Raw genomic sequence first — 25,983 nt, forward strand, 5'->3', positions numbered from 1 at the left:
AGTTAAGTGTGTGCAGGATGGGGCCCTTAGTGTCTGGCAAAAGATCCGTATTACGAATTCTGTGAGTCTCTCCGTAGAGATCAGCTGGGGTCTAGGCAGACTGCGTGGTACAGTAGCTGATGGGAAAGATACAAGCCTGGAGGAAAAATTCATAGATCTTTTTATTTTTAATAGAAGATAAGATCTCAGAGGTTTATAGCAGGCACTTTGGGAATCAACTCTGTGTTTTTGTTAACTTTAGGGCTTTGATATTTTATCATGAATTTGACTTTAAAATATGGAGTTTGCATTTTAGGTTTATAGGAGTCTGAAAAATCACCCTTAAGCAAAAAGGGGTTGACTTAGAAAATGAGGGTCAGAACCCAAGGTGCACATGCTCTATTAAAGAATTGAGCAGGGATGGAATAACCACCTGTGACAATTCTGGTGACTTTGAACTTCCCCCATTGACACCAGCTAAGTATTTACGCATTATGTCCAAAGCTGGAGGCAAGAGAGCCACCAATTCTGTATTGGCACTGTATCTCTGTGGACAACACCATGCAGCATGTAGAGTGGTGTGGCAGTCGGTGAGATGCAATCCCAAGGGGGTCACAAAAGGCAATTGGGGGGAAAAGAGGTGTTGAAAATTTCATTACAGTTAAATGCAAACAAAATATCACTCCCTCTCGCTCTGCACACCCTTACCCTTTAACTTCAACTCTTCTTTGTCAAACTCCCGAAACACGCACACACGCGCCCCACCTGCCCAACCAAAGGCTTATCATTGAAACATTTTTCACTCTTACATTTACGATAAAAGTGAGGCAGTCATGAAAATTTTTGACTTCAAAGAAGGGGTCACCAATCTGAAAAGGTTCAGAAACACTAATCTTGGGGAAAAGGCCAGTACATGTTTTGATCCTAGACTATGATTTCCTTGAAATGAAAAACACATCCCATCTGTTTAGCAGAACTCTCCAGAATAAATTGTTTCACAGAGTATATTTTTATCCAGAGACAGTACAACAGCATCTAATTTATAAGACACACTCAGGAAATGGCTTATATTATGCCAAACACATTACAATCTTTTGAATTCATTTATTTGCACGTTGTGCTACATGATGTGTGGCATCATAATACTTTTATTGCCAGGAGCTTGGGGAGAACACAACAATCATAAGTGGCAGAGACAGAATTATATGATACAAGTCTTCCTATATAAGAGGCAATAAAAATTCAATAGCATTTCCCCAACTATTGTGTATTTTGTTAGTGACATGTGCCCACCTTTATTTTCCTTTTCCTGTGCCATTTTTGTCACCCTCTTCTTATTATCTTGAGAGTCCCAGGGAGGTTCAGGCAGGCAGTGTGGGATCACCCATGTGGGAAATGTTGCCTGGACACAGTAGTTAATGCTGCCATCTTCCAAAAAAGCTCCTGGAGTCTTTAATGGCCACAAGCAGTCAGCGGTGCTGTTCTACATCTCTTCCAAAAGCCAGCCCGCTCCACGTCTCAGCACTCCTGGCTATCGCTGTACAGGCAGGGGTGTGTTACAGACTTGCTCTTGCAAACAGCAACAAACTGGCAGATGTCTGTGCTCATGTGAAGCCCCGCTGACAGGCTCTGAACACGCAGAGCTGTTTGCAGCATTGTCATCTTCCAAGGAGGCAAAAACAAAGGGTGAAATGGCGACCCCATTCAATGGGAGTTTTGCCATTGACTTCCATGCAGCCAGTAATTCAGGGTGAAATCCTATCGTGATGTCCTGTGGATGGAGGTCTCATCTGTCCCTAGGCCAGTTCATTTGATTATTTCTTGAGGTTTATAAACCAAAGCACTTAACACTGGCTTTAGGCACTTTTTACTTAAACATACACACTGCAAATACACACTCAAGACAGAGATCTTGGCATCCTTGTGTATAATTCTCTGAAAACATCCACTCCATGTGCAGCGGCAGTCAAAAAAGCTAACACAATGCTGGGAATTATTAGGAAAGGGATAGATGATAAGACAGAAAATATCATATTGCCTCTTTATAAATCTATATTACACCCACATCTTGAATACTGCGTGCAGATCTGGTCGCCTCATCTCAAAAAAAGATATTAGAATTGGAAAAGGTACAGAAAAGGGCAACAAAAATGATTAGGGGTATGAGGAGAGATTAATAAGATTGAGAGTTTTCAGCTTGGAAAAGAGATGACTAAGGAATGGATATGATAGAGGTCTATAAAATCACGAGTGTGGAGAAAGTAAATAAGGAAGTGTTGTTTACTCCTTCTCGTAACACAAGAACTAGGGGTCAGCAAATGAAATTAGTAGGCAGCAGGTTTAAAACGAACAAAAGGAAGTGTTTCTTCACACAACGCACAGTCTACCTGTGGATTTCTTTTCCAGAGGATGTTGTGAAGGCCAAGACTATAACGGGATTCCAAAAAGAGCTAGATAAATTCATGGAGGATAGGTCAATCAATGGCTATTAGCCAGGATGGGCAGGGATGCAAAACCATGCTCTGAAGTGTCCTTCACCTCTGTTTGCCAGAAGCTGGGAATGGGCGACAGGATGGATCACTTGATGGTTTATTCTGTTCTGTTTATTCTCTCTGAAGCACCTGGCATTGGCCACTGTCGGAAGACAGGATATTGAGCTTGATGGACCATTGGTCTGACCCAGTATGGCTATTCTTATGTTCAAATATATAATTAAAATAACAAACCAGCCCCCAAATCATACCAGTCCATATAACAAAATCACCACTCTCTCAATGATATTTAGGTGGTCCTCATCCCTATAGCACACCCACAATCTTTCATATATTTATCTTCATACTTCCACTGTGAGGCAGGGCAGGTTTATTATCCTCATTTTATAGGTGGGGAACTGAGGCATAGTGAGGCTGAATGATTCACCCAAGGTCACAAAGGAAGTCTGTAGCAGAGTCAGGACTTGAACCCAGATCTTCTAAGGTCTCGGTTACTATCCTAACCATTGGACCCTTCTTCCTCTCTGGAATTAGCCACATACATAATAAATAAAACAAATACCCCATCCTCTCTAAGAATCCTATATGATATATATGGCCATTTCCTAGACAATCCTTACTGAATTAAGCTAAACCTTACTGAATTAACTTTAAATACCTTAGGAGTTCGTTGTATTAAAAATGGAAATATTTATGTATTATGGTGAGATTGTCTGTAACATCCCTGAGGAGGTGGCCTGACTAATGTAAACCCTGGCCACCGTTACAAGTTGCAAAGGACTAGTTGAAATGAAGTGAGCTTTTTAAAGTTAAATTGGCTTCCCAGGAAGCCGCTAGCGGAAGATATACACAAATTTAAACTCCTCTGAGGAGGGAACCTTTGACTGCTGATCGCCTGGATCATGAGGACAGAACAAAAAGGTCCAAACAGGTTAAGCAAGTGACTCACAGATTCATGGGTCTACTTGTGCTGAGCCAAGGCAGTTGTGAACTTGTAGCCACAGAAGAACCACCAGGTGGGGTTCGAAGGACTGACTCCTACCAGAGGCCTTGTTGGAATGAATGAGCCAACGTGTAGGTTCTCTTATTGTTTTAATATGTTTTCTCTGTGATGTTTTCACGTTAAGAATAAATGTGGTCACTTAGGAAAAGCTGTGTGGTAACTTATAACTGTGGGAAGTTAGGCTGTTTATAGCATCTGAGGAGAAAGGAAAACAGGCCTGCTGAGGCAATCTGACCTGCTGAGGAATTCATAGTGAAGGCAGGGAACCGTGCAGCCTGGAAAACGCTGGTCAAGAGGGAGTGAGACGTGTCTCTGCCCAAGAGAGGTGATAGCTGGGGATCTGGAAACCTAACTTTGGTGCCTTTGCTGGACCATGGAAGAGGAATACAGGTGCAGTTGCCCTGAACTGTAACGCTGTAACCACCCAAGAAGCTCCTAACACAGCCAAATGTCAAAACTGAATGGCGATTGCTGCATGCCCTGAAGATCAATAAATGGGCTATTTCAAACCAATCTGGCAAAAAGGTGGGAGGAGAGAAGCAAAGACTTCCAAGTTCGAGAGTACATCATAGAAAGCACCCTGCCATTTTAAAAAACATGGGAGAGTACAACTGGAGCACCCCAGCTGATCACAGCTGAGGTGGGCACACATGAAGAGAAACGGCGGAGGGGGGGTATATCTCAAGGAGGCAGATCCCAACTTAACTTTTGCAGTTGGCGGTTAAATCTATGAGGTTTCCATCCTTTGTTTCCAATTGTTTTTAAATCAGGGGAGGCCAAACTGTGGCTTGTATGTCATCCTAGATGACAACAAATGTCAAATCAAAAATTCGCAAATTTATTACGGTTACTATTAATCTAAATAAATTAATGTAACTTGGAGGAGAGTTTGTGGTTTCTAATAACAAAAAACAGATTTAAAATAACTTCGTCTTTGATTTTTTGTCCAGAAACTTCAGAGAGGCTCCTAAAAATATTAGATATGTTTATTTCCCAGGAATACATCGCTTGCAAAATAAGCAGCAAATGGTTTAGAGAGAGATGCTCCAAAATGTAAATCACTTCCTGTCAAACAACATTCTGGGGAGTAAAATGAACCCTGCCAGAACTGTCAATGTTGATTTTCAATCTATCACATAGTTTAAACAGGAGCACTCACTTTCCTCAGTATGTTTTTCTGAAAAATGTCACTATTTTTGAACTGCCCCAGGCTTACGTACAGTGGGGCTTTTTCCTTTCCTGAAGTCGTCAGAAACAAGATTAAAAAAAAAAAGAAGTGGACATTGACATACTACGCACACAGATTATAAACACACTTCAGAATCAACTTTATCTTAGGAAGTGCAAACCACCACAACCTATCTGAGACAAACGGTCTGGTAGATAGTTTGAGGCAATGAGAAAATAATCCACTGAAATTGTTTAATTTTTAAATAGTGCTACCATGGCATCGGAAATTGGGACAGGCCATAGGTGGCTGTCTCTCACCTTATGCCCTGATCCTCCAGATGCTTACACCCAGGGTTTATTTTATGCACGTGAGCAATAGCTTAATTTTATAAATGTGAGCAAGCCACATGCCTCAATGTTTGCTGGTTAAGAGCCTTTGGCTGCACACAAAACTTCCAGTTAATTCGCCTTGACATACGGGTATTGTGAAAAAAAAAAAAAATGACTGTCATAGGACATTGTAGAGGCCCATCTTTATTCTCTTTCCACAGCATCTAGATTAAATTGGCTGCAATTCCAAGTCAAAGCTTGATTTTTCTACATGCCAGGACTGCAAGCTCACCCAGGGCAGACTATGCTCAGTCCCTTCCATCATAACTGATAAAGATTGTACAGCTGGAACTTAGCTGTCATTTTTTGTTGATGATGAACAAGGCATGGTAAAAGCCGGCTCATTCATCCAGAGGTACAGGAGTTCCTTACTCATTTTTGTCAGTAAATGAAGCACATGTGACTGACAGACAGCGGTTAGGATGCTCACCTGGGACGTGGAAGATGTGGATTCAAGTCGCTGCTCCATCACAGACTCCCTCTGTGATCTCCGGCAAGTCACTCAGCTGCCTCAATACCATTTGAAAACCTGGCCCCAAGAGCCTTTGAAAATTTGGCTCTAACGATGGAACATGCAAAAGGAGTTAAGCTCCTCACTTCCATTCCAGTTAGTGTGACAAGGTGAGTGGGATAATCTCTGTTATTAGACTATCTCCTGTGGGTGGAAGAGAAGTCCTCAAGTCACACAGAGCTGAAGAAGAGCGACTGAGGAGGGTGTGACAAGCAAAGAGTGAGGCAAGTGTGCAGCAGAGACTATGACATTCAAACCAGCGAGGCCTTGTTTCTGAAACCACTGCTCTAACCCTCGTTCTACAGAGCTGGACTCCAGTTCCTCACAGCACAGGGAGGAGGTAGGTGAGAAGAAGAGCGCCATGTACATTGAGGACTTCTCTTTCACCAACAGAAGTTGCTCCAATAAGAGCAATTACCTCACCCACCTTGTCTCTCTAATATCCTGGGACCGACATGGCTACAACAACGCTGCAGACTGAGTCAGCAGTGTGCCCTTGTTGCCAAGAAGGCTAATGGCCTATTGGGCTGCATTAGTAGGAGCATTGCCAGCAGGTCACGGGAAGTGATTATTCCCCTTTATTCGGCACTGATGAGGCCACATTTGGAGTATTATGTCCAGTTTTGGGTCCCCCACTACAGGATGTTTACAAATTAGAGAGAGTGCAGCGGAGGGCAACAAAAATGATGAGGGGGCTGGAGCACAAGACTTATGAGGAGAGGCTGAGGGAACTGGGCTTGTTCAGTCTACAGAAGAGAAGAATGAGGGGGGATTTGACAGCAGCCTTTAACTACCTGAAAGGGGAGTTTCAGGGAGGATGGAGCTAGGCTGTTCTCAGTGGTGGCAGATGACAGAACAAGGAGCAGTGGTCTCAAGTTGCAGTGGGGGAGGGTAGGTTGGATATTAGGAAAAAGTTTTTCACTAGGAGGGTGGTGAAGCACTGGAATGGGTTACCTAGGGAGGTGGTGGAATCTCCATCCTTGGAGGTTTTGAAGGCCTGGCTTGACAAATCCCTGGCTGGGATGGTTTAGTTGGGGTTGGTCCTGCTTTGAGCAGGGGGTTGGACTAGATGACCTGCTGAGGTCCCTTCCCACCCTCATCTTCTATGATTCTATGAAATCAATGGAAGTTAGGAGCCTCTCTCCTTTTGAGCCTTCAAATCAGACTGTGCCTGCATTCCCCATTTGTAACACAGATAACAGCACTTCCTCACCCTCACATGGGAGTTGTGAGGATAACTGCAAAGATTATCAGGTGTTCAGATACTACAGAACTGAGGGTCACATAAACACCTTAGATGGATAGATACTGTCACTGCTCAGGGCAAAGGCACCTGTATTTCCCCCTTCCATGGTCCTTCGAGGGCCCCCGTTCTAGGCTCCTGGCTCCTCAGCCATCACCTCATTTCTCTTCCTGCTGACCAGGGTTTTTTCAGGCTGCACCATTCCCTGCTTACACTCTGATATTCCCAGCAAGCCAGACTGCCTAACCGGGCCAGCATCTGTGCTTCACTTTCTCTCCAAAGGCGATGAACAGCTGTAATTGCCGGCGGTTACAAGTTACTACACAGTTCTTCCTCAGCAAATGCATTTACTCTTAAGGTGAACGCACTACAGAGAAAACATTAAAGCAATAAAAGAATTTGCATGCAGGCTAACAAGCTTACCAGAGAGCACCCGCAACTCCAACAAGGGCTCTGGTAAAAGTCAGTCCCTCCCATTCCACCCAGGGCTGTCCTGTGGTTACACATTCATAACAACAGTAGCTCATAACTATCACCCCCCTGAGTAGGTTAGTCTTTCCTTTATAAGGCTCGGGCCTTTGATATTGAAATGCCAGGAACAGGTGATCAGTCGATAATGGCCCCGTCCCAGACCTAGCTTCAAAAGGCTGGGTGTTTGCATAAGTAGGAGGTGCGAAATTTACATTCAATTTCTGCTAGAAGTTCCCCTGGCAAATCACGTGACTCTGTCTGTCTGAAAAGTCTGTTCTTGTATGGCACGCTGTTCAGTACAGTCCTTTGAAGTTCATAACACTTCCCAAGATTCACATCTCCCTTCTAGAGAGGGTACATATAATCCCAGCCCACGACACCGCGTAACTTTTGGATTTAATGCAATGAACTCCAAAGATGCTTGGACTTTGCAGGACATTGCCGTGTCTGTCACAGGCACCGGGCCTGGTTTTTGAAGGTATTGAGCACCTGTAGCAGCTCTTTGAATTGGAGCGGAGGAGATGTACCTCCGAAAAATCAGCCCCACAAAAGGCAGATGGGTTGAGTAAGAAAGTGCTGTATTTTTGCAGGTAACTTTCCAATTACAGCCACCCTAATTTCCCCATTTTTAAAGAGGCAATGAGGCACAGTGAGGCTGAGACAACAGCATTCTTGCAAGCAATAGTCTTACTATCTAAATTCCTTTCCCGTCCTTTACCTTTGTACCTCTCTTCCCCCACCCCCCATATACTGTACATAAATATAACAAGATAAATCGTTGGAATGTGTTAGTTACTATTCTGCAGTGCAGACGTACATGCACAGAATTCTTATTAATTGGGAAAAGTGGAGCCCTCTCCCCCCAGGACATCTTCAGGCACCTGCGAGATGCGGCTGCCACTGGCACCAGCCTAGAAGCACCAGCTGAGGTAAATGACAGTGTAAAATGTTTGTCTGACAATGCTGACCAGCTGCGGCTTCAGAATGAAGGATTGCCCCAAGAACGCACCACCCCCTCCTGTCAGCCTACACCTGGGTGTCGGACACACACAGCTTGTGGGGACCAGGTCAGGGAAGTGGAGAAAGTCACTCTCAGGATCCTGACGCAGCTACACGCTAAGGTAAATAATAGCACTGTCAGGATAAGCCTCCACACGGCTGGGACTGCCCAAATACCTCCACTAAGCCAGGACAAGCGCAGTAGTCAGAGGAAAGGAGTTGGCTGCAGTGGGAGTTATGAGCCTAAAAAACTTGTAGGATCCGGGCCTCAGCTTCCAGCAGGAGGAGACACGCATGTGGGTTCAGCTAGCAGGCAGAAAGCAAGAGACTTCTCTGCCCTCAGTATATGGCTAGCTTGTCCACGGGCCATTCTCAATTGCCACGTTGTTGGAAATGTTCACCCCTTGCGGCATGCAGCAGCTCCTGATCGGTCAGAAGGGACATAGTTATAATCCGGGCGGTGCCACTGGAATGCATGGTGCTTTTCAGACATGTGAGAAAGCAAGTTCCCTGCCCCAAATAGCTGATATCATGCAATGTACCAGAATAATTAATAGAGTTCCTTTGACGGTCTTTCCTCAGTGTTTATAAATATATAGCAAGTTACACAGGCCTAGGAATCATAGAGTTGGAGAGAACAGGTGGCTAATACAGCCCCAGGCAGGGTGCCCTAGCTCAAACAATAGCTATTCTCGCTTTTAGCTCTAGAGGTTCCTGGTTCAATCCCCCGAGTGTTAGCCAAGACTGGGGGCTACCACCGGTGGCAGAATTGCGTAAAGGAAGCCAGCACAGTAAATTGGAGCAAAAATCTGCATGGTGCCATGCTGATCTGGGACACAACGCCACACCAAGCTATTTGCTTACACAGGTTGTTCTTACATAACTGTTGATATTTGCTGTTTCTGGAGACTGCAAACAAATTTGTAGAATGACTGATTCAGCATGATACACACCAATCAAATTAGTGGCATATTAGCCAAGTGTTGGACTGAGCAATACAATTTGAAATATTTTTGGTGTGCGCAAACAGACCATTAGCTGGATAATTGCTATTGCAAAGGGACCATTGTCTCAGAAGGACCATAAGAAAGAACACAAAAGTAAAAGTATACACGAGTGTTAAAAAATACTCAGACGAAAGAATAAAGTCCTTTGTGTTGTGGGTGAAAGATTCTCAGCCAGTGATGGTGGCTCCGTAAATTAAACTGGCATGGATGGATACGCAGGAAACAAAGCCCAGGAAAGCTCAACTATTATTTGGATAGAACTGCACGTCACTGGGAATCCCTTAAAAATGGAACTGGACGCAGTTCAGGTGTACAGTGTCCGTTTATCTCCTGGAGGGATTATGAAAGGTTATTTAGATCATCCGCAGCTGTGCACAACTACGTCTGCCTTGGGACATATTCAAAACAAGACACCAGGCCGATGTGAGTCCTCTACATTGAGGCTGAATAAAAAAGTCTGAAATCCAAGTCTATTTGTTGTAGAGCCACAGGCACATCCACTTTTGGCTCGACCTTCTTAAATTAAATCAAAGCCGGGTTGCAAACATTCACTTGGAATAATACCCAGCTCTAATGCAGCATTTTTCATCAGTAGATCTCAAAGCCCTCCTCAAAAGGTCAATACTGTTGTCTACCTTTTACAGATTGGGGAAACTGAGGCACAGAGCATGGAAGTGACTTGCCCCAGCTTACCCAGCAAGCCAGTGACAAAGCCAGGAATAAAAATGAGGTCTTCTAAGTCTGGTGAGCCACCCACTATTTCACAGTACCTCCGCTCAGCTATGGAAGTGATTATCTCTTAGAGTAGGCTCATCAAGGTACTATGAAAGGTTAGAGGGGTGATGACATGCTTTCCCTTTCCATTCCATAGGCCACAGAAGGAACTGGCCATTCACAGTGGCTATCTAACACACCTTTGAGTAGTTTTCCCTGGGAAGCTGCGACAGCTGGTGCAGGAAGAGCTGTGCTCAAGGCCATCTAGAATGAAGGAGCTGTGTTAAACAGCGAAACCTGGGTAATTAAATTGAAAAAATTGCCCAAAGGACGGCCAATGTGTCAATAGCTACAGAATGCACCCATCCACCGTTGAGAATGGCCAGAGATTTAACGGGACCAGCACAGAGCCAAATGTACCTCGTTTTGATCAGTGCCCAAGCAGAATGACCAGCGGTATTTTTCACGTCACCTACAACATGAGCATCTTGAAGTGTGATAAAGTTTGAGTGAGATTCTGTGCTGTACCTCTCGCAGGTGCAGCATACGCCGTGCAGCCCAGAGGAAAAAGGAGCGAACGTTGCTTTAAGTTACCTTTTTGCACCCTTCCAAACCTGGGCTGGAGCTGTTCCTGATGTAACTCAGAAAATTGCAGCACTGGGCAGAATCTCTGCAGCATTGCATACTGCCCTGGGCACAACCCCTCCCACGCAGACCCAGCCCTGGCATGCATCTCTCTCCTGGGATTGCAAGAGGGGTCTCGGGAGACAGCCTTACAGATGTCTTCTGTAGCATCTGCAGCAAGGGAATCCTTCCCCCACCCCAGGAGTGGGCTTTCAGAGTGCCTTTACTCTGCTCCAGGCCTTTTACCTAGCATAAAGGAGACGGAGCAGGGGTGAGGCCTGCAAGAAGTGACATACCAGAGCAGTTCACCAGTGAGAACGACTCAGTTTACTCAGCAAAATTTCAGCAATTCGTTGAGTTAAATGGAATGACACATCCAACCACAACCCCATATTCTTGGTCCTCCAGAGGCTTGGAAGAACAGTGTGTTCAACCACTACACACAAATGACAGCCAAAAGTGAAAAAGACTGGGTGGGAAAAAGAAGTTGGCCACCCCATATGCCCACAGAAACATTCCAGGCAGCAGCACTGGCCAGCCACCATCTGTTTTATTTTGTGGACAACACTTATTTTCAACTGGATCTCCTCACACCAGACCTCTGAGGATTCATTTATAAGAAGAAAGTCAAAGAAATTTCCAGAAACAACATGCCATATTGCACAAATTGCACACAGGCCAAGATGTGCCAACAAGAGACTTCCCTGGAGACCAAATATGCATCAGAAGTACCACCTGGCCACAGTTAAGTCCGTTGATGTATACAGTGAGGGCCAAAGATGACAAAATCGGGTGCAAACACACAGGGTGGGATTTTCAAAGGTGGGTACCCATCTCCCATTGAATTTCAATGTGATCTGGGTGCCTATCTCCCAGGGGTTCTTTTGAAAATCCTGGGGTGTGTGACATGAACATACTTGCAGCCAGCTTATTACAGAGATTTCTTTCTTACCAGTGGCTGAATCAGCTGAGTTACAACAGAAAGCAAGCTACTTTGAACAGTGTTCCCTCTGCATACAGAAGCAGAGCAAGAACTACCTACAACCCACCTTGAGCTGATACAGGCCTGGCCTACGCATAAAGCTTATACTGGCATAGATATGTCAGCTATACCTGTCGGGACACAGCTCCATCAACCTCAGTGTAGACACAATTAGGCCTACAGAAGAATGCTTCTGTCAGCATAGCTAAAATTGTTCAGGGAGGAAGTGTTCCTACAGCAGAAGGCATGGAATGTTACCTAAAAGTAATAAGTTGGATGGTTTCATTATTGATTGAAAGTCTTAGTTCTGAGGCTGGTGCTTTGCTGGTACCTTACAATGAGGATGCACAGTCAACAAGACTCTCTGGTTTTACTTTCTCTGTCTTCTGTTGTCCCCTCTTTAAAACACTGTTTTCCTAGTCGAAATCTGCTTTGTAAGTTTTGCTATATTCATGCATTGCATAAAGAGCCCAGAACATTATTTATGCCAGCAATTAAGAAGTAACTTGTTTGCCAACATCTCAGACTGGCTGATGTGAAATTTAATTTGCGCAATTAAATCCACGGATGGGGAAGCGTGAAATGCACATTATGAATTAATGTCAAGTTTTATCAAAATATTTAAAATAATAGTCAAAAGGCAAAGGACACCTGAATGAAGAGTTCAAAATTATGAAAGATATCAAGAAAACTGATCAGTTTTCCCTTTATACTTTGCCTCATACTATGGAACAGTGGGGTCATTTGATGAAAAACTGACTGGTAAATTGAAACCAATAAAAGCAATACATTGCATAAAGCATGGAAGATAACGCCACAAAGTGCAGAATTCAAATGTAGCTGCTGTATACAGGTCATTGCACACATTTATATGCAAACTAGGGTACAGCTAAGGCAATAACAATCTCATTCTTCAGTCTATAAGTGGATCACCTGTTACTGTCAGGAGGGAATTGTTGCAGGTGCTGGGCATGCCCAGTGAAGCATGACTGGCTGAGTGTATCGTGGAAGGGATTTTACCTTCCTCTTGAGCACCAGGTGTTGGTCATTTCCTGAGGCAGGAGACCTGATTAAATGGTAACTTCTATGTCCCTCCCCATTAAAAAAGAGTCTCATGTAATTTCAGACTTCTCCATTATACGGCATCTTGGTGCATATCTCATTTTGGTCCTTTGTCACACGCCGAAAACCTAGAATTAGAGCCTAAGGGTTGAGAACTGGCTCACCACATTTAAGTTCGGAACTTAAAAAAGAGTCAGCCCCAAGTCTGTGCAACAGTCTGGTGTCCAAGAATAAGTGTGGACACAGTTTACAGCGTTTCAGTGTCTAACTGCTTGATTTGGTACAGTCAGACTGATAGATGTTTAAGGACCATGGAATCCCCCTGGATTGATTGGTACCTTCCAAATCACGCCTGCAATTGTTTCCAGGAGCAGAAAAAGCAAACCCTGTCAGACTGTTGTCACTAAGCGGACCCAGGTGGTCCGGCTAGGTTTATCTCAGTGGGGATATATAATAATGGATCGAGGGCACTTTGAGGATGTGTTCTGACCTCAATGATAGGCAGCAGTGTAAAAAACTGACTGTTGATAGAAGTGAACGGAGTATATACCTGTGACATTGTAGAGAGCTGACAAGGCTTCACAATACCTTTCCAGCAGAACAGACAAGGGCAGGTTCATCGAGGATTCACAGTGCAGAACTAACTGGATGAACAGAAGGAAAAGAAAAACAAAACAAAGCACACAATAAATATTTATACTTAACAAGCAGCCGAGCAGGACAGCATTCTCTCTCCTGGGAGTGTGATAATGATACCTGGCACTTTCATAGCAGTTTCCACCCACAACTGATCAGTTAAGTCACATACACTCCTGGGAGATAGCAAAGAAATAGAGGGATCCCTTCAGCCCCTCAGTAAAATGCAGTCACCCCTGAAGTGTAAAACAGTGCAGGATGGAACATGAAGAATGTTGTATCCCACTGAACCAACAGGGGGAATGTAATGACTGCAGAATTTACGTACGATAGTTTTTATCAGGGAGTCTTTAATGTCGACATGTGGTCAGAGCTTCATCTCAGCAAGCAGTCCCTGACATTATCACCCTCCATACAGCTAATCTTCTCTTTGAAAAAAAGGAATATCTGCCTCTTTTCCCCCCCTTAGAGTGATAAACCTGTCTCCCCAATACTTAGAAATCCACAAGGACAAAGTCAGTATTACTGCACGCTCATTTTTCTCCTACATCATAACTCAGGCAGTGATACTGTCAGAGCACTTTCAGGAAAAGTCACAGGTTTGTTATGGAGAAAAGAATAAGCATCACATTTACTGGGAGGACGCTAGGGTAACCAGATGTCCCAGTTGTATAGGGACAGTCCCGATATTCAGGGCTTTTTCTTATATCGGCTCTTATTACCCTCCATCCCGATTTTTCACGCTTGTTATCTGGTCACCCTAGAGCGTGCCAGTCTTCATAGCCATTCATCTATCTTCACTTGAACAAACAAAACCGGAATAAGTTACAGTTCAGGAAGAGCTTGGCGTACCACACAAGCGGCCTATAAAGCTGAGATATACTGTAGAGAGTAATTTCGTTGTAAGTCTTCTTGCAGCAAGAGGCACTGGATTGTAATTAATTATCTTCTCTATCTCACTATCCCCATGTAAACTAAAGCAACATAGCTCTCTCTTCTCTAATGGGTCACCTATGACTTAAGTAGTAGCTAGATGGTGTGAAAAGGTAATGACAATGGATCTCTTGTGCTGATAAATTTAACAAGCTGCTTATGCTAGCATCCATTGGTAGATATTAGCTGAAGTGATTTAACTTCAAATTGTTCATCAAAGACATACAACATGGGATAAAACTTTGCTTATCCTCCCAACAAGACAATATTTCTTTAGACATCTGACAAAAACAGGATTTTAAGGGATACACTTCATACTGGGGCCAAAGAATTGGATCTCATTTTCACCCACAAAGAGAAATGAATTACTTACTGCACATTGCAGGTTCCACAGAGGTAGCTCACAAAACAGTACATCTAAATGATCAGTAGATGGCAGCCAGTATTTAATACTTCAGGGAGTAATAGCAATGCTACTGAATGTCATAACAGAAAGGGAGAACTAAAATATCCACAGGTTACAAATTTACTGACAGATATCTCCATTGCTGGGCCATGAAATCAAACCTTTCTGACTCTTTCTGAGGATATATAATTCCTTGATAACTCACAAAATGTCGTCAATCTTCTGTTGAACCTGAGTGCCACTAAGATAAAACACACAGCTCTGACCCAGAGAAGCAACATATCCCCGGATTGTTTACATTACATGTATGAGCCTCAAAATGTGTTAAGTGATTGCAAAAGCCCATCTTTATTACTGAGTTCTTTGTTGCTTAATCAGGAGAAATGGAATAAATGATGATGAAAATATAAACTCTTCAGGAACATTGAGACATAAAAAAAAATTAAAAAATAAAAATACAACAGCATTATGTTTTTATTGGTATTTTTCAAAATGGAAATTCTTTAAACAAACAAACAAACAAAGACCTTCCAACTTTTTCATTCCCATTGGGAGAAATAAGTATAGTCTGATTCTGACACCACTAAAAACAAAATTATTCTGCATCAACAATAATAATAAATACTTTACACAGTGCTTTCCACCAGTAAATCTCTAAATGCTTTATAAAAGAGGTCAGTATCATTATGTCCATTTTATGGATGGGGAAACGGAGGAACAGAGCAGTGAAGTGATTTACCTAATATCATCAGGAGCCAGTAAAAGAGCCAGGAATCAAAGCCAGGTCTCCTGAGTCTCCATTAAATAGGCCACACTGCCTCCCAACAGTGGTATTGGAAGCACTGAAGCTACACAGGAGAGTTATGTTTTAATTCAAGTGCTTGGGTTAGATAATGTGCTATAAATACGCTATGTGCAGCTGTCCAATTCTTGTGAGGCAACGAGAGAGTCCAGACAGTATTAAGTATTTCACAATATGTGTAGGAACAAAAAGGTTGAATGTCATGTTTATTTTAGGATCAGCTTTTGGTTCACTTGGCTAGTGGGGAAGAATTCTTGCACAGATGTTATATTACTTTTGCTTTCATTTTGAGGCCAGTTAGCCTAATAAATGGGTTTCTTGTGTGTGACTTTGATTTAGCAAAATAAAATAATAATAATAATAATAATAAAAGGAAAAGTACAAAGTCTGCAAAGGAACACATAGAAAAGTACAGATGGGGAAGCCGGTAAAATAACTCAGAAATAACTTCAGAGGAAAAAGACTTTAGAGCATGTAGTGTTTTAAAGATACAGGGGGTGGGAGTGATTGTGTGAACATCCAAATATTAAATACTTTCAATAATTAAAATATTAATTTATTCTAGCCCCATTTTAAGACCGAAAGCAAATATTGCAAATCCTTTCTCCAGAAAATCATTGCTGAAGCCTCTTGCATATCTTCTTGGAAATCCACTCCAAAGAAATTGGAAATTCCTGCCTTAATAGTTCTCAGAGTCACAGTGGACACTTGTGAGGAAATGTACGCTTGACAAGAAGTCCAGTATTTTCTGAACCATGTTGTTAATTAATCGATTTCGTACTAATCCGTAAAACAGGGTTTTAAAGTTTTAGGTCCTGACCTTACCACTGGATCTGTGCAGATGGACACTTGTTCCCATGCGAAGTCCATTTAAGTCATTGGAACTCCCTGAAGGCACCAGGATTTAACATGTGCATGTTATCTCAGGATTTGCCCCTTATATAACATTTTTGTACTCCCTTACCTGTCCTGTCCAGGCAGTCTACAAATAGTGATGTAGCTCCTAGAGCCATCAGATTCACCATCCCAATCCTGCATTGCCACATCTCTAGCTATTACTACCAGATGTGCGTCCATAAAAAGCCTGGTTTCCATTCAGATGTGGGGCCACTCACTCACCGACATTTTTACAGAAACTAACAGCCGGATCACAATCAGGCCTGGCTGGCGGCGAGGGTTATTCTAAGAGGCAGTGACATGTTCCCTGTGAAGTGGAAAGGCATGTGTAGGGGCAAATCCTGCCACCCTGACAATGCACACTAAGGCCCCAATCCTGCAAAGACTTAGGTCTGGTCTATACTTAAAAATTAGGTCAACAGAGCTACCTAGGTCAGGAGTATGGAAAATCCTCACCCCTGATAAACATAGCCATGGTGACATGACCCCCAGCATAGATACAGCTAGGTCGAGACAGTGTTGCTACAGCAATGGAAAAAATCCCTTCTGACAGCATAGGCTGTATGGACACAAAGGTGCTGTGGGAGCACAGCCATAGCACCAGAGCTGTGCCGGTATAGTCCCCATTGCGTAGACAGACCCTTATTTATGCGGCTCAGAGACGATGGGTGACTGCTGATCGGAAAGCACATCTTGTCATTCTGGATCGCACCGTCGGAAAAGAACTGTGCTCTGGCAACGTTCCTCCTCTTTTCTTATTACAACCCACCTGGCACAGACTCGTGCCAAGCCAGAGTGTCTACGGGGCCGGCTCACTTTAGTTTTACAGAAAGTAAATTAACATGAAAAAAACCCAGCCCCCCTGGGTATTAAAGACCATAAGATAAAAGAACATTCCTTCCCGGAGCCAACCAAAATATTGTCCGAATGAAGCCCCTGCCTAAGCTAATTTCTTAGGTTTGGGACAGCGACAATCTTCCTTCCTTGTCTGGCTTCTGAAAAAGAAGCAGCCGGCCCTTTTCCAGCTGGCCTGCTGGGCCCTGGCTGGCGTCTGCCTGTTCCCAACCCCTGTAGCCTTTGGAGGACCAAGTCTGGCTGGTTCCATCAGCAGCTGATCCTAGGAAGCCTCTTTAGGCAACCCTTGGAGATCCAAACTCACTGCTTGTCTCTTCCAAAAGGACAGCGTCATGGGGCAGGGTGCACCCCAGCAGCGAGGCCACTGGTCAGGAGCAGCAAATGCCTGGTATCCCCCATCACCCCACCCTACTTCACCACAAAACCAGCCCCCTCTCAACTCACCTTCTCCCAGCACCTGCCCCTGCATTTGCCTATTAGTATCTTACACCTAATGTAAGTAGCTTATCTGAATAATTACAACTGCTGTGTATCTGGGGTGGCAGAACATGGCCACTGATGCATCTCCATGGGGTAGGTGAGAGATGCAGGGAGTATGGAGAACAAGCATCTTCATTGACAAGCTCGTTTGTTTCTGACTATTAGGGTATTGCCTTTCTCACCCAAACTTTAGCTGCTCCTGAGTTTTCAGAAACAGGCTCCTCCTTCGCCAAGAGACATATATGACAAAATAAACAAAAAATCCCTGCACCGAAAGGCTCCTAGACCTATTTTCTCTGTCCTTTGGAAAACAATCCTTCCTGGGATTCGTTGGTAGATACAGTATTTTCTGTCCAACAAGACAGAACATTCATGCAGCCAGTCCAAGCAGAGGGTTAGTTTCCAACTTTCAGACTTTTCCTGGGAGTATAGATTGAGTTTCTTTGTTTTTGAAAGGTTTAAACTTGAGCTGTCTTGGTTCTACAGCTACAATTGCTCCACAGAGGACATCTGAATGCTAGAGCGGAAGGTCGAGTTTAATAGGCTAAATTCATTGTTTGGTGCAGTGCCGCTGAATTTGACCACTTATGTTTCAAGATATATGGCTGTGCAGCCTCAGTCGGAGGGTGAACAGCCATATATGGGGCCAGATCCAGGCCAGTGAGAGTCTTTGAGTTGCCCACCTTTTCATTTTGATTTTTTTGTTTACCCTATTGAAATTCTCCTCTTTGAAGACACAGTCCCCAATTTTGAATTCCTCCCTTGTATTGCCACAGGAATATCTTTGTGCCTTCCTTGTTCTGGGACCAACAAGAGCTTCCTTTTCCACCCATTTAAGCTTCAAATATTAGGGTATAGGATTAGGTGCCGATTCTGAAACTGGATCTATTTAGGCAGACCCCAGGGACCATGTGGAAATTCACTGAAGGCAAAGGAACTCTGTGCAACTCCTGACGCAAGACTGGAGCTTTCAATGATCCAAGCTACTGTACAGTAGGCATCCAACCAGCAGTACCCTCCCATTTGTTACAAATAAGATACTTATACACCGCACTATGGAAAAAATATAGGTCATTATTAGAACTGTGGAAATAACTTGTTTTTTGGATCAGCCTGAAACAAAAAGAAATTCAAATTTTTCAACAAACTGTAAAAATGAAAAAAAAAAATTTCCATTTAAGGTTCAACAAATATAAGAATGGTCATACTAGAACAGACCAATGGTTCATCTAGGCCAGTATCCTGTCTCCAATAGTGGCAGTTCCCGAACTTCAGGGAGAATGTACAGACCAGGGCAGTTTGAGTGATCCACCTGGTCTTCCCCTTCCAGCTTTTGGCAGTCAGAGGTTTAGGGTCACCCCAAACATGGGATTGCATCCCTGATCATCTTAGTTGATAGCCCTTAATGGACCTATCCTCCGTGAAATGATCTAGTTCTCCTTTGAACCCCATTTTACTTTTGTCCATCACAGCATCCCATAGCAAGGAGTTCCACAGGTTGACTGTGCCTTGTGTGAAGAGGTGCTTCCTTTTTTTTTTTTTTTTGTATTAAACTTGCTGTCTATTAATGTCATTGGATGACCCCTGGTTTTGTGGCAAAGGGTAAATAACTCATCTCTATTTGCTTTTCCATACCATTCATGATTTTATAGAAGTCTATTATATCCCCCCTCAGTCGTCTTTTTTCTAAGATGAAGTTCCTTAGTCTTTAGTCTTTCCCCATATGGAAACCGTTTCACACCTTTAATCATTTTTGTTGCCCTTCTCTGAACATTTCCTAGTTCCACTATATCCTTTTTGAGATGGGGCAACCAGATTTGGACACAATATCCAAGCTGTGGGAATACCACAGATTTAAATTGTGGCATTATGATATTTTCTGTCTTATTTTCTATCACTTTCCCAATAATTCCTGACATACTGCTGCACATTGAGCTGAAGTGTTCAGAGAACTATCCCCTAACAAAACATTTTGTTTGAGTCAAAATGAAACATTTCATTTTATTTGAGGCTTTTTACCTTCAAAAAATGGAAGTAAAATTCTAAACAAAAAGACAATTTGCACTGAAAAGTCAAAACATTTTGTTTAAAAAATGTCAAAACAAAACATTTAAACTTTTTCCAAATTTTTTGTTTGTTTCCGACTGAAACAATTTGATGAATTCAACATGAATTTGAAAAATGTTTCAGCATTTTTCACCAAATTTGCATTTCGTGGTGAAAAAGGTTTTGTCCAAAATGTTTGCCTCTTTCTAGTCTAATAGTTCTTTGGGATTAGGTGGGTATAAGAAAGAAAGAGATCACCATTTTATACAGCACTCTAGACCTCTGCAGTTAATTTCTTTGGCAAAACAAGATAAACTAACCCTCTGTCCAAAGCAATATTTTTGTATGGTTTTAGCTCACAAAATATGCAATAATCATAGCTGACGTGTCAACTTTCCTGAAAATCCCTCACTCTTAGAAAGAGAAAAGAGGCTTTCTTACAAACGCTTTACCAGGTCTGTAAATTGAAAGTTGTTTATCAAGCTCTCATTCAGCTTTTCAGGTCCACTTACTTCCTGACAGCAAAACCTAGTGTTATAATTCAGAGAGAGAATCCCCTTAGAGAGAATGGGATTGGAAGATGTTTTAATTGAGAAATGTTATCAAAAGGTTGAGCTCTGTGCATCTGTAATGGATTGTGAAAAAGGACGTTTCTTATCTTTCACAAGCTGGAGATTCCTCTTTCTCTTCTACATTGCTATATTTGGGTTCCATGCTTCCCATTGGAACAGGCCAAAAGGCAGGCCCTGAAACTTTGCAGATGCCAAAGTCAGCCAGACAAAAGCCCTGTGCTTCTACACCAGCCCTGTGTCCCTGGAGACCCACCTCCCCCAACTCCCGGGTAGTCCTGCAACATTAGAATAGGGATCTCCAGCCAGTGGCTACCTTTAGGATCCACCCATAGGATCAAACCCTATAGCACAGGAAAGGAGAGGCATGGAAATGTAACATAGCATCTGGCTGTCTTACCTCTTGGAGAAAATCTCTCCTGACTGTATGCATGGGCATGATGGAGAACGACGTGAAATTCCCTTAGTCTTGGCTGCTCACTCCTGCAGACCACCCACAACCTGCCTTTCTCTGTTCCCTCATTGCAAAGTCCCTAAACACCTTCTCCAAGATTATGCCATAAAGGTGGTGGAGGTCCTTTTCAACACCGGCAGTAGAGTGCAATGCATGCAGGACCCACCCCTCTGTGGTGGGCAGACCTCAGTGATGATGCAAAAATGATATTAATAAAATTATTATAAATTTTTTAATAGTAGGTTGTTACAAATTTATTTGCACCTTTACTGAATATTAAGGTATCACCACAATTACGTAATAGCCAGGATGCTTGGAAATATAACTATACCTGTGTATGTTTTAGTTAGTTATGTTATAAAATGTTCAGGCTGGTTAAAGAAGTTGCAGGATGTTTCTGCTTTCTGTTACTCAAAACCAAGCCAAATGTCAGGGCAATCACCCTCCTTAGGCATAAAACCAAGTTTATTACTGCTAATAGTTTCTTATCTCGAACAGGATATTTACTTCTTGTATAAAATGCCAGTTTGGCACCACTAGTATAAAGAAAACAAACCATGAAAAGCATTCATGTTCTAGGAAAAGACCTGATTATGAAAAAAAGTGTAGGGTTGTGTTGTCAGAGCAATAAGTCTAGATGAAAGGTGGGCTTTTTCACCCTCCCAAGGAAAATTAAGTAAACCCACACAAAGAATTCTAGAAATATACTTGTTGAAATACATTTTATAGTTACTGTAAAATTTTCATTCAGAATAGCCTCTAGGAAAAACATATGTTGCTGGAAATGAGTTAAACCTTTGTTCATTTCTTCAATGGCGAATCATTTTGAATGGCATATTTGCACGTATTTTAGCTAAATGGAAAGCATCTAATGTAATTTCCTAATATCATTGTTAAGTAAATGGTAAAATGCTTCCTAATGATCTTGCTAAACAAATTACTAATGTAAGAAGCCATTTAAGTATAGAATATTTGTATTAATGAATACTTAATTCATTACTGGTAATGCTCAAGCCACCCCCTCACTCATATCTGGATGACAAGAAGAATCATCTTTCCAAAAATTCTCATGCAGACTGAACAAATTCTTTAATAACTATTTAAGCTAAAGTCTTTCTTTAAGAATTATTTGATTTTAAAGGATTGTTTTGAGAACTGTTAAACTCTAATAAAACTGAAGGAATATCTCAGAAAATGGACTGAATAAAAATAAAGTTAATCTCTAAATTTAAGGATGTTCCGTGAATCTCCTGCCACAAAGACAAAGGAAATATAACTGTCAAGAAAGAATTACAATCCTAATGTACAAATACATTAACAAATGACATAGTCATATGATGAAGAGGCTCCTAAGACAACCCATGAAGGTACTGAGCCAAAAAAAGAAGAGCCGCAACCAACGTTGAATGTAAACATGCCTGAAAGAGGTGTGTTTTCCTATACTTTCATGTAAGTAGGAAAAAGGATATAAAAGCTCATCTCTACAAGCAAGCTACCACAGACAGCTAAGAAAAACAGACTCAAGGAGAAATCAACCCAAGGAAAACTTCTGCAGGACTTCAACATGGATTGGTGGTTAACCAAGACACTGCCAAGGGATTAGATTTAAAACGCTCGTAAAGATTTTATTAGGATAAGGAAATATTGTTGTAACTTAAATTACTAACAAACAGTTTCTCCTATTCATTAACAAATGGTTAGACCGCATATTCTTGGAGAGGAGACGGGGATAAACATTGGTAAACAGAGAAACAGTGGAATTTAATTAAAGATTCTCAATATTTATAATTGGCCTGTCTCAAGGCAGCTTCTTAAATAGCTTTTTCTAAGTCACCAGTTGAAATATTTCCTTCGGTAGCATAGGATTTAGTTAAGATGACTTACTTTGCCCAATTATAAACTGTTTAGATGATCAATGATACACCAAAACAGACCCACCTGCCCTTTAACAAATTTTTTTGCCCAATTATAAATAGCGTAGGCATCTATAAAATACTAAGTGGGGCTCACAATAAATTTAGGAAACAATATATTTTGATCTTAACTTCCCAAACAAAGAACGCCCTCAGAAGCAGTTCATTCTCAAAGGTGTAACGTTTGTTAAAACTCTCCAGAGAGACATACGGAAGAGATTGTAATGGAAGTAACTAGCTCATCATTTGCGTTCTGTCCTTTGTACCAGTTTAATAGGGTTTTTTTTTCTTTTTCTTCCTTTGGTTAATAATGAAATAGCCATGGTTAAAAATTGTGGTTATTTTTCTTTGTTTTATCTATGGTGTCTCCTAAGGCAGGATCTCAACCTTTTTCTTTCTGAGGCCCCCCAACATGCTATAATAACTCCATGGCCCACCTGTGCCACCGCTGTTTATCTGTATATAAAAGCCAGGGTCATCATTAGGCGGTAGCAAGTAAGGCAATTTCCCGTGGCCCCATGCCACAGGGGTGTACAGGAAGATTTTGATAGACCAGTAAAAGTGCCAAGGACCACGTGATGGCTGGCCGGTGAGTGTTGCCCACATGCTCAGGGTTTAGCTGATTGCCATATTTGAAGCTGGAAGGAATTTTCCCACAGGGCAGATTGGCAAAGGATCTGGGGTTTTTTCGCTTTCCTCTGTAGCATGGGGCACGGCTCACTTGCTGATGGATTCTCTGTACCTTAAAGTCTTTAAACCATGATTTGAGGACTTCAGTAGCTCAGTCATAGGTCAGGGCTCTATTACAGGAGTGGGTGGTGAGGTTCTGTGGCCTGCGTCATGCAGGAGGTCAGATTAGATGATCATATGGGTCCCTTCTGACCTCAGAGTCCATGAGTCTATGAGTGATAGTGTAATCTGATTATCAGACTTCTTGCTAACAGCAGCCAAAATTGGTAGGCCTTTCTGCAGGCCCGTGCAGCCTTGGCATGACTAAGCCAGGAGGGGAGGGGAGCCCCTTTCTCAATCTTCGCCTGACCCTGTGCCCCTCCCTGTTGCTCTGGTGGACGTGCTGGGATCTGTGTTTCAGGAAAAGACCAATAAGCTTATTTATGCATGCCCTCTGGGAGCTGTTTGTCCAGGCCTCAAGATATGTAGATTCTGTCAGAACACACCTAGTTAATTAAGTACTCTGGCAAGCTTTTGAAACTCTTTTCTTCTCTTTCTTGACCTGTTATTGTCTACTAACACAGATAAATGGGGGGGAGGGGAGGCTGAACTTTTTTGTCTCTCTTCTTGGACACAGCTTCGGGATCCTACAATGACAGCTGGAAGATCAAGCCAATCGGAAAGCCGTCGCTGTTTCCACTCGAAAGCCACCCCAGACGTTGGTAATTATTGAGGGTTGGGGTGTTTTACTAACCTGTGGTGGATGTGTGTAAGTGCTTGAGCCTAAGTAAAAGAATAGCTTTAAAGTGAGAACACTCTTGTGTTGTGTTTGAGCCTATGTGAAGTACGGTTTTGTAGCAAGAGCACTTTGATGTTACACTGTTTCTACCAGTCCATCTATCGGCTGGATGGTCGTTTCTCCATTTGGCTTCTTTCCTGACACCACCTCACACAAAGTAAAGTTACCCCAAACACTGGGTTGGCAGAACTCAGCCGCTCAGGCTTCAACTTCAGCCCTGGCGGCAGGGCCTTGGGGCTCCGGCCCCAGATAGCGGGGCTGTGGGGCTCCAGTCAGGGCGGTGGGGCTCCAGCCCCAGACCCCAGCAAGTCTGATGCCAGCCCTGCTGGGCAACACCCTGAAACCTGTTCATGGCCCCTCTGGAGGCCAGGGTCCCTCAGCTGAGAACCGCTGCCCTAAGGCATGTAAAAAACTAAAATACACATCCCTGAAAGTCACATCCCTGAATTGACAATAAGAGAAACAATCACTAAGAGCTGGCCTCCCGTTTCTTGCTACTTGATAATTTTAAAAATAAAATTACTTGATTCTCAACAATTTAAAATGACCCCTTTCTATCCCACGCTTTGGTCAGATCAAGAGGGGAAAACTGGAACAATTGTTAAGCGCATGCAACCTATGTTTTAATCAATCAGCTAATGCTATGTCATTTTCAAGGCCCTTGGCCACAGCTATCCCATATGCAGAAATCCCATTGGCTGTAATAATACTTCCAGAGGTGGCATGGCTTCTAAACTGAGCCCTTTATTTATATTTAAGCTCCAGTGAAGTCTCGCTTTAGTGGAGAGCAATGTGTTGTCTTGTAGGTTTGATCTGTAGAACTCAAATTGGGAAGGACTTTCTTTATTTTTCAATAAACCAATTAAAAAGAAATTAATTCAAGAAATTCCCCGAACTCAGAGGCAGCTTTTTAACCTCATTGCTGCTAAACACTCCAGTCACACCATTTTGACAAGGAGATCAAGTGTGCACTTGAATAAAAGTCACTGCTGTTTTCCGAAACATGCAGAGGTGAAAAAAAAAACCTAAAGGACCGGCTCAGAGCAACTGCCCAATTAACTATAAAAATTGCTAGTTTATGTCCAGAGAAGCACAGTGCAGGGGGACAGGTATGTCTTACTTCCCTCTGAAAACACAATTAGTTAAAGAGTATGGGGCAGCAAGAGCAAATTCTGATTAAACTGTTACTCTTCCTTCGTGACAGAAGAGCTGCGGTGGTTCATCTGGATTTTTAGCAAAAGTCTAATGAGGTTTATACCACTCCTGTTTCCATTCGACACTTGTGTTTTCTTTTATTGAACACCTGGGTGTGAATCTGTGGCTCATTAAAGTGCAAGACTCACACCAGTAGCACAGAATAGGAAGGTCTTTCTCACAATGCTGATGTACCTCAGTCCTGTTTCCAAGAATCCCTGATGCTTCTCAACCTACTCACCCACGTTTGTCAATATAGCCCCATTTTGCGGGATGTAGTTGTTTGATTCTATAAACCAATGTCTTGCTCGACCGCAAAACTCATTTCGACTTGTGGCCCAAGACTCAAACCCAGCTTCCCAGAGAGGAGAAAGCTAGTGAATTAGCTTTCTGTGCCACTCGGCCTTCAAAACATACACTTAAGGAAGAAAGAAAGAAAGAAAGAAAGAAAGAAAGAAAGAAAGAAAGAAATGCCACTACAGTTCTCTTAAGAAAAAAATTCTCCATCATCTCTTACCTAAGGTCCATCAACTCATGCAACTTCTTAGGAAGGGAAGGATAGTCCAGTGGTTAGTGCATAGGCTTAGGACACAGGAGAACCTGATTCAATTGTCTGCTCTGCCATGGACTTCCTGTGTGCCCTTGGGCAAGTCAATTGGCCTCTCTGAGTCTTTGTTCCCCAT

At 42.6% G+C, this 25,983-nt stretch overlaps 1 protein-coding gene across 1 annotated transcript in view; it reads right to left on the bottom strand.

The window, feature by feature from the left end:
• CRHR2 (corticotropin releasing hormone receptor 2) overlaps positions 1 to 25,983 on the bottom strand; it is a 237,009-nt gene that overhangs the window by 204,170 nt on the left and 6,856 nt on the right. The window contains exon 2 of the mRNA XM_067530389.1: positions 13,198 to 13,291. Coding sequence (XP_067386490.1) covers positions 13,198 to 13,291 — 94 coding nt within the window. The remainder of the gene's footprint in view (positions 1 to 13,197; positions 13,292 to 25,983) is intronic.

This window comes from Emydura macquarii, unplaced genomic scaffold (genome assembly GCF_026122565.2).
Source record: "Emydura macquarii macquarii isolate MOO-44397 ecotype Brisbane River unplaced genomic scaffold, CSIRO-AGI_Emac_v2 contig_3080, whole genome shotgun sequence".
Lineage (NCBI taxonomy): Eukaryota > Metazoa > Chordata > Testudines > Chelidae > Emydura > Emydura macquarii.